General features: G+C 48.4%; 1 protein-coding gene across 1 annotated transcript; it reads right to left on the bottom strand.

Moving 5' to 3' along the window:
- Positions 1-4,427: 4,427 nt before the first annotated feature.
- zbtb41 (zinc finger and BTB domain containing 41) lies at positions 4,428-9,712 on the bottom strand. Its single transcript, XM_030114548.1, has 11 exons — positions 9,584-9,712; positions 7,920-9,122; positions 6,793-7,000; positions 6,640-6,709; positions 6,285-6,432; positions 6,080-6,209; positions 5,895-5,990; positions 5,714-5,820; positions 5,521-5,626; positions 5,339-5,427; positions 4,428-5,266 (listed from the first exon to the last, which is right to left on the bottom strand). Exons 2-11 carry the CDS (start codon positions 9,055-9,057, stop codon positions 4,620-4,622), a joined length of 2,739 nt encoding a protein of 912 aa, XP_029970408.1. The 5' UTR covers positions 9,058-9,122; positions 9,584-9,712; the 3' UTR covers positions 4,428-4,619.
- Between the last annotated feature and the right edge of the window lie 126 nt (positions 9,713-9,838).

Here is a 9,838-nt window from a genome sequence, read left to right as displayed (position 1 = left end):
CATTCGAACGAGGCCAGTCAGCTGGTGGTTCTTGTGGTTTCAGCTCAGACGGCGGCGCGGTCCTGCCTCCCTCCCAGCTTGGATCGGGGTTATTTCTTCCCCGACCAGTCGGTTTTTCATCACGGCTCAACGCTGACCTACGCCTGTGAGGAAGGACACAGACCAGCAGCGGAGGGCTGGTGGGCGGAGGCCACCTGCCAGCATGGAGGATGGGCTCCTCCACCCCGGTGTATCGGTCAGAGCTTTCAGCTTCTTCACTGGGTTTATTTTGTGTTGTTTTAAAACTTCACAGAGGAATAAAGCAAAGATGATCCTCTGAACTCTCAGTTAATGCCTGGAGTTTGATAAATATTTGTATTAAATTGAAATTAGTTATCACAATGTTTTTGCAAACATTTTTACTGAATTTTTGCTCTTAAGCAGCATTTTTACTTGAGTTTTGATTTCTTTACTTCCTGTTATATACCAATACCTGTACTTTCTACTGCCTTTAAAACTGGTTGATCTCTATGTGTGGAAGGATCAGAAAATATTCATAAATTAAAAAAAAAAAAACATAAAAACATTTCAAAATGATACAAATTCAAGTTTTATCAGTTAAACCTTTCATTTTACTTGAAAAATACCATTTAAATAAAAATTATGGCTATTTGAATCAAGTTACTGTTTTTATTTGGGAAAATTAGGGTTAAAGGTATATTCTTCCAAATAATCAAAAGAATTTTTCCGTCATTAAGAAAACAAAGAAGTATGATTATGTTTTGTAATAAAAAGTTATTTTCGAGATAAGATAAACTGAGATGTTCATCATGAATCAGTTCAGCTCAGCAGGAGGATCAAATTAACCATAAAACCCCACATTTTTACATAGAAACTGTGATTAAAAAAAAAACAAGCATTAATATAATGAAAAGCTTTATGGTAGCATTAATATTATAAATGACGATGATAAGTTCACATGCCAGCAGACTCTGGCTCATGTTAAAGAATAGTTTGTGCAATAAAAGAACTTAAACAGCAGATCAGACTTGTGAGAATCCTCAGTTTCTCCCCTCTGCAGATGAAAACGCCTGCCTGCCACCAGCCGTCCCCAACGCGGGACACACAGGAGACCCTCCGGCCTGGTATGAGGAGGGCAGCGAAATCACCGTAACGTGTGATGAAGGGTTCGAGCTCAGAGGCCGGGACGCCTCGGCCAGATGTGTGTCTGGAGGCTGGACGCCGCTGCCGGCCTGTGAAGGTCAGACCGTCCGACCGGTGTCTCCAGTCAGCGTCTCCCGTGACTCTGTCCTTTATCCAGGACTTGTCTTGTCCCTCACAGAGCGCTCCGGGGTCTGCGGCGAGCCGCCAGAGGTCCCTCATGCCGTCGTCGTCAGCGGAGAGTACCGGGCGGCGTTTGCCGCAGGTTCCCGGGTGCAGTACGAGTGCGAAGCCGGATTCACGACGGAGGACGGCAGCGCGAGACAGACCGTCGTCTGTGAGGCTGGAAGCTGGACGAAGACCCCAACATGCAGTGAGCAGACAAATACTCTCTGAATACCTTAAATTTATACAGATCTACATAGAGACGGAAGGTTGCCAGTTCAGTTTTGGGCCTTTGTGTGTGGAGTTTACATGTTCTCCCTGTGCGAGAGTTGTTTTTCTCCAGTTTCCTCCCACAGTCTAAATACTGTGACTGTATCTCTGTCATCAGTAACTCTGTTGTGCGTTCAGCTCGGTGACTGTGGGACATTGCTTCATCACTGAGAGGTTGTTTTTTGACAGTTTGGTTTTTTCAAGATTTCCACAGCACGAGCTGATCTGTGTCCTCTTTTTATCCGTCAGGATCTCCTTCTGAGTCTGGTTCCAGCAAGCCGGAGGCTGAGCGCCACTTCACATCAAGTAAATAACTAGATTCTGGATATTATCTCAGCCATTTTAACTGACTCAGTCAGCCGTGGGGCAGAATGGGCTGAAATGTGTTGTTCATTAATCCAATACAATTTGATTTATCTTGTCCTTTCAGTTGACAGATGTGGACAGATCCCTGTTGTTGCAAACGGCGTTGTCGTGCAGACTGAGCGCTTGTACTTTAGATTCCAGTGTGCATCTTATTACAAGCAGGTGGGCTCAGATACAGTGAGGTGCTACAGCGACGGCTCCTGGTCTCAGGAACCGACCTGCAGAGGTGAGACTGAGTCGCAATCCTCTGATGACCTCCGAAGTGACAGACTTCCAGAGAAAGACGCAACTTTAAATTTCTGTCCTCCTTCATGTGCAGCTGCCTACTGCTCTGTCAACACCGAGGAATATCCCCAGCTAGTAAATGTTGGCAGAAAGTTTCTAGAAGACGGTGATACGGTGAGACTGGAGTGTGTGACGGGGCGCTGGCAGCCGGGGCAGTATTCCGACTTCCGGTGTTCCGACGGAAGGACGCAGGCGACGAAATGTGAGTTACGACCCCAACGTTCATCTTTCACTTCTGCTGCAGCTGGAACATGTGGAACAGAGTATTTTACTTTCTGTATGTTTATTCATCAGTGGGCAGCTGTGAGTCACTGCTCCTCCAGAGTTCAGCAGTTTGATGCTGCTCTGCTAAAACGACTGACTCACTGCGCCATCTGGTGGTACAGATTGGTATTACAGGGCTCATCAAGCGTTTTAGTTTGGTAGATTTCGCTTATCAGTGTTTGGGGGGGATGCTTTCAACCATTTCACTGAAAATATGACATCAAAAGCAATGCAGAAATGCTGATTTACATCCCCTTTATGATTTTACAGGTTGCACCAGCTACAAGCATTATTGGGTAAGAACTGCTAAAAAAACAAAACTCATACACACTCAGGAGAGTCTTGACTGGACCAGCGTTTATCTAATTGTTGTTTTTGCTCCTCCTTCATTCAGGGTTACTGCTGAGGGAACATTCTGCTGCTTCTGGACCGCCTGACTGATGTACTGATATTTCATTTGAATTTATAAATATGTATATAACTTAAGAGAGAAATGTTTCTGTACTCAAAGCTTCAAAAATAAAAAATAAAAAAACATCAGATTCTCCGTCATCATCCCTTCATCTTCCACATGATTCAATCCAACACAGGAGAACTGGAACAAATCCCAGCGTATTACAGGGAAATATAGAAACACACACACTGCAGTGCGTTCACACAACTTTGTAGTCACCAACATGAACATGCAGGGGATTCTGGGGAAATCCTTTCTCTGCAAGAGTTTTGCCTTTGAATTTAAATAAATGGTAAAATCACAAATTAGGTGACACCAAAAATCTTTTTCCAGGTGTTTCTGCTCTGCAGGGACTTGTGGATGACGGATGAACAAAGTTAAAAAATAAGAGTCAGCCGTGTTCGGTTGTCATTTTATGCAGTTGAGTTGAATCAGCACAGCAGCGTCGAATGTCTTCCTGAAGACATTTTAGTTTGAGACGATCTTACTCTGGCAACACATTTACAGAGACAAAACTGAGCAAATGGCGTCAGCTGTCCATCCATCGTTCATACAGCACTTCCAGGAAGTATTCGCAGCACTTCACCTTTTCCACATTTCGCTTCGCTGTAGCCTTGCTCCAAAATCAAAGCTCACAAATGATTTCATGGCTTATTTTAACCCCATGAGCAGACATGCTGTCCTGACAAACAATGAAACTTTTATGGGGTTCCAAACACAATGTGCTCTGTATCTGTTCCTCCGCAGGCAGACTGGCTCCATCAGGGCAGCCATATTGGTTTTAACCCAAACAAGATATTAGAACTCGTTCCAGAGCATTCTATGACCCAGAAAACTTATATCCGGAATATTGACACACTTATGGGGGAAAAAAATACAAGGAAAAGTACATTGGGCGGCCATCTTGGATTCCATCCTGAAGAACCACTTTTGACTTCAAAACATAAAAAGATTAGAATTCATCCTAAAATCAATGTCAGAACATGGTGTGACCACATTTCACTTTTCTGCTCAGCTAAAAACACCAACATCTCTCCAACTTGATCTTTGGGGTCATTTTCACTTGTGTCTCTGTTTGATTTCTTTATAATTCAAAATAAATAGAGAAATTGTACAGTGAGTTATACTTTTCCGATCTCTAAGGATAAAAAGTAATAAAACTGGTTATACAGAGCTATTGTATGATCAATAAGTGTGAAACTGCAGTCAGGTTATGGCAAGAAACCACATTTGGAAGATTTCAGTTAGGGTTAGGGTTAGATGTCGTCTAAAATCGACTTTACTCCATTTCTTCCATCTATGGAGTTCCGGAGATCTGGATAATCTGAAGTTCACCAAAAATGCACCTGAAGGACGCCTAGAACACGAGGAGCAACATTTTATTGTCTGATGGGACAGAGATTGAACTCTTTGGTTTGAACGCAAGAAATCATGTTTGTGGTGAAACTTCTTGCATGTGGTCTTTATGAGGGGAGAAAAAGGATTACGAGGAAAAAAAATATTTATTCCAGATTAGAACAAGGCTGCAACATAACAAAATGTGGAAAAATGAAGAGATGTGAAAAGTTTACAGACACACTGTACAGTTCAGGATTGCTGGAGGAGGTAAACCATGAACCGGTTTAATCTTCCACTTGAATTTTGTGCCTAGAGAGTCTTGTTGGGAGGATTGACGTCAGTGAGGGTGATCCGAGTTGGGGATGTTCGTCACAGAGGAGGCTGAATCCAGACCCAGCAGGGTGCCCAGGTAGGACTGCTCCCGCGGGTCCAGCATGGGGTCGGCCCTCACCGGGTGGGCGATGTTGGCGGGCTGCGGGGTGAGGGTGTACTTGTCCAGGAAGGCCAGGTCGGCGGCGGCGGCGGCGGCCTGGTAGCCGGGGTTCTGCTGCGGCGGCCCGTCGGCCTGCAGGCTGACCACGCCGTGCGTCTGGGAGGACAGGGACGACGCCCGGTGGGCGTTCAGGTCCGCCTCCGGTCCTCCTGCCAGCTGGACGGGGACTAAAGTCACGGGAACGCAGGCGCCCGTGGGGGACGGCGTGCTCTGCAACGCCGACTTGGCTTCGCTTTGGTACGTTTTGGAGGTTTCCTCAAAGGGGGCGGAGTCCATTTTGCCCTCGGCGAGCGCGGCGAGGGGCTGCTCCAGGAAGCGGGCGCTGTGCACGTGGTCGACGTGATACTTGAGCTTGTCTTTTCTTTTGAAGGTGGCGCTGCAGTGGGGGCAGTTGAAGGGACGAGCGTCAGAGTGGATCACCATGTGCTTGGTCAGGGTCTTCTTGATCCGGAACGTCTGATGGCACTCGGGACACCTGTGGGGCTTCTCGCCTGTTGGACCGGCACGTTCAGAGTAAGTGGAAGTCAAGAGGTTCCACATCTATCGGTCGTTTCTTTTCTTACCTGAGTGAGTCCTAAAATGCATTTCCAGACTGGATTTTCCTTTAAATTCTTTCTTGCAAACCTCACACTGGTGTATCGCAGTTTTATACCTGAACGGAAGAAACAGTCCAGGTCAGCAGGCGCAAAGAAAACACGACCGTGAAAGAAGAAGCTCGAGAGGTTTGTGGGTTGGCCTGACGTACTTCTGCCAGACTTTCTCCCCGAGATGAACGCTTTTGTAGTGGACTGTCAGGTGATCGTGGCGCCTGAAGCATTTGCCACATTCTTCACATTGGTGTGCTTTCTCACCTGGAAGAAACAAACTCATTGAAGGCATTTCGTTACTGAACATGTTCAAAAAGTGAGATTCCCGCAGCGGCTTCTCTCTGGACTCACCGGAGTGTATTTTCTGGTGCTTGGTCAGGTGATCGTGGCGGATGAAGGTCTTTCCACACTCGTTGCACTCGTAGCGCTTGTCGTCGTGGTGGACCCGGAGGTGGAGCCTGTCCGGGAAACGAGGCGCCGGTGAGGCGGGAGAACTGAAAAGAGCCGAGGCCAACCGGCTCACTGGACTCACCTGTAGGAGCTGCCGTGCCGGAAACTCTGACCACAGATGCTGCAGAGATAGGGCTTCTCCCCACTGTGGATCCTCAGGTGCTCCCTCAGCGTTGTTCTGCGACCGGAAGACGCCAATGAGACGTTTCACTGCTGTGCTTTGGCACCGACACACATCAAGCAGCAGCTAGAGACGGAGAGACGCACCTCTCCCTCACCGACTTCCCACAAACGAAGCAGGTCCACTTCCTCTTGCCTCCATGCGTGCACTCGATGTGTCTCTTTCTGTTGCCCGTGTCATTAAACTGACGGCCGCAGATCTCGCAGGGAAACGGACCTGCGAAGGAGGCAGACACCGACATTTCTATCTGCTCTATGCATTTAAAAACAGAAGTCAATCACCGTTGCTCACCTAAGTGGTACTTCTCCTGATGCTTGAGCCTGGCAAACCGGGATCTGAAGTATTCGTCGCAGAAGGAGCATTTGAAAGGCCGGGCCTGGGTGTGCAGGATCATGTGTTCCTGCAGGTGAGGCCTGCGGGTGAAGGTCTTCAAGCAAATCTGGAGGAGAGACGTTCAAAAGTGGGGGTAACTGTGTTAAAACAAAGAAAAGATCCACCAAACACAAAAGCTCCGATTATTTGCGAGTACTTTAGATGATTTGCTATGAAGCGCCCCACGAACTCAGGTGACCCGTGAAGCTGCAAAGCAAAAAGCTGTTATATCTGCAGGTGAATCATGTGAATCCAGAACCAAAGTCATGCTCACAGCACATTTCCAGCCTTCACTCTTCCGTTTGTTCTTGCTGAGAAACTCTTGGATGTGATCTGGATGAAACCTGTTCGACAGAGAGGTTTAAATGAGCGCGGCACGTCTGGCTCGTTTCCTTCGCTTCTCCGAGGCCGGGGCGGGACGCGGTACCTCCGGACGTGCTTGGCCAGGGTTTTCCTGCTGGCGTGTAGCTTGCTGCAGAACGGGCACTGGTGCTCCTTCGGCTGGAAGGGGGCGTCGTCGGCGTGCTTCTTCTTGTGCACGGTCAGGTTGGACTTGGTGGAGTAGCGCTGCAGGCAGACGTCGCACTGGAAAGGCTTCTCCCCCGTGTGCACCCGGGTGTGACTCTCGTACTTCCCTGAGCGGAGTGAGACACGGCGTCAGAGATCACAGCTGAGACATCCAATAAAGGTTATACAGATAACACTATGAAATATTTCTTGGTGAACACATTAAAATAGACATTAGTGATTTTCTGTTTAAAAAAAAAAGATCAAATATTCATTAAAGTAAAAGGGACCAGAAATACTTAGATTCAGCAATTCAGAATTTCCACCTTGACTTTTCCTTTTCTGTGATTATAAAGTTCTTCTAACACAGCAGGAGATTGTGTACAAGTAGAATGTCTATTAGAGAGATTTTATATGTAATATTTACCGAAACAAAGTTCAGTTCTGGCTGCATTTAAAGGATGTTTCCGGAATATTCTGTGACTCAGGTCAACTTTGTTTGCTTCTTGTCGGCTTACGTAACTCAGACTTTGCTTTAAAAATGCCAGTGTGAATAAGGGCATAAAAAAAGTAATTTATTCTCAATTTTAAAATGATCACTTCTTAAAGAAAAGCAGATTCAGTCAAACAAGTATGAAACCAATATCATGAAATGTAACTGAACTTGACAAAACTAAACTCAAACAGCATAATCTGTGATTTACTGCAGAGCGTACTGCACAGCCATTTCTCTGGAGCTTTATATACTTTAGATGTGTTTTGTTTTTTTGGATTTCCCCAACTGATGGGACATAAAATCCAGCTTTCTCTCATTTATCATGAGCGTGTTGAGTTGAGTTGAGCGTTTCATCTTTTTTTCTTGATACACTTAGAAATAAAAGAAGATACACAACAGGTGGAAATCGTGGTTAATCAGTTTGCAGCTTGTCATGAAAACAAAAGAGCATTAAAGGAAACAGATGTGCACAATCTGTGGACCATCAGAATTAGAAACAGAGCTCTTGCGTCGATGACACAGGGACATCGGCGTCTCAGTCCGCCTCCCACCTGCGCGGTCGAAGATCTTGTCACATTTGGGGCACTGCAGCATCCTCCTGGTGCCGCTCTGGATGACGATGGGGGCGAGGCCTTCGGGGTACGCCGGGCTCCAGCCGGACGTCCCCTTGGCCTGCCGATCAGCGGACCGACCTGCGCTGCTCCCGTTCACGCCGTCGTCCTTCCGAACGGCGGCATTTGCGCCAACGTCTCCGCGTTCTTCCTCCTCGTCCTCCTCCTCCATCGCTTCAACCTGTCGAGCGTCTTTCAGAGTCTCGTTTGCCTCCTCCTTCTCCACGGGCGCCTCTCCTGCCTCTGTGACTCCGTCTGGCTGAATCAGCGATGCAGACCTTTGTTTTTCGTCCTCGGGGGCATCGGCGGAGTGCTCCACGCCGTCCCTCTTGTACTTTGTGGGGGTCCTCCTCCTGCGGGGCGACCGGCGCGTGGATGCGCTCCTCTGACTCGCCGTCATCTCTTCTTCAGTCGAGGCTTGCTGCTGCACGTCTACGTGACTCTCGGCGAAGTGGCTCCACAGGGAGCTGTCGCTGCCGAACTGGAGGCTGCACAGGATGCAGGTGAAGCCCGGAGGATTCTGGGTGTGTTTGTCGGCCGCCGATGAGTCACAGCAGGAGGTCTCCCCTTTCAGAGACTCTCCCGTCTCGGGCTGCACCTGCCCTTCTTCACATAGCAGCTTCAAGATATCCATCATGTCCAGGAATCTCGCTGCTTCAGTTAGAGCCGGGAGGTCGGCGTCTGCGACCACACACTCGGCCGTGTACAGGAAGCCCAGCAGATGCTGGAAGACAGAGTCCTCCACGTGGTCCAGGGTCAGGTGTGCTGCTGCGGCGGGGTTCTTGGACAGTTCGGCGTGGAAGTAGCTGCTCCCGTGGGCCAACACCACCTTGTGGGCCCTGTAGACCTTCCCGCCCACGGACACCGACACGTCGCAGAACTTCTGCCGGCTCCGGTCCTCGTCCAGGAACTTGAGGAGGTTCTGGTTGTGCTGCGACATGGTGAGACATCTGATCCCCGAGGCCCGAGCTGCTTCAGGGTCTGGCGGTGCGCTGGATGGATCGGCAGCACAGGGCTGGCTGGGACCAGCCTGCCTGCCACGTTTGGGACGCAGCACAACGCTGGACTTTTTCCTCATGGCTGTGGATGTTGAGCCACCATAAATGAGTCCAGAGAGGCAGAGGGACGGGGCCAGCACTGAAACTAAACATTAACAGATGGTTAGGAACACGTTTTGACTGTGAATCAAGAGACTGAGAAAAGCTCTGCATTAAAATTACCGAACTGCTATTATCAATAATAGAAAAATAACATTAGTGAACATTTTAGTGAATTTACTGACAACAATGGAGCAACTCATAGGTCCACATTTCTACTCACAAACTGTCCGAAAGATGCAAAATAACAATGCTTCAGATGTTTTATCTGCACGGACGAGATTAAAACTACACACTTTACACGTCCCCGTAGAGGCATCAGTCCCGGCTGCTGCACTCCCGCGTGCATACACGACACCTCTGCGGATTCAGTCCCCACCTGAAGGACCCCCACCAGCGCCCTGAGCCTGGCGGGCGGGCCCCCCTGCGAGGAGGCCGTGACAAACGATTGTTTGTTATTCCACAAAACGGACGCATTTAGCGTCCCGCACGCCGGACAAACCTCACCTTATGTAACGGAGGTGCTCGAAACAGCACCGCGCGTCCCTGGAAGCACAACAAAAGCCGGAGATAAGCGGAAGGATGATAATTTCCTGAGTGTCTGTAGTGTCTGTAACGCCCCAGCAGAAATGTCCGACAGGGCAACAAGCGGCGCGCTGATTGGCTGCTTCGGCTCCTGCTCGCCAGCGTGTTTCTGCAACGGCGACGTGAAGCACGCGGCGAAATAAATTCAAATAAATCACTAATAAAGCTTTATTATAG

This window comes from Salarias fasciatus, chromosome 18 (assembly GCF_902148845.1).
Source record: "Salarias fasciatus chromosome 18, fSalaFa1.1, whole genome shotgun sequence".
In the NCBI taxonomy this organism is placed as follows: Eukaryota; Metazoa; Chordata; class Actinopteri; order Blenniiformes; family Blenniidae; genus Salarias; species Salarias fasciatus.
Note: the sequence above shows the minus strand (reverse complement) of the source record. Positions and strands in the feature narration are given on the sequence as shown.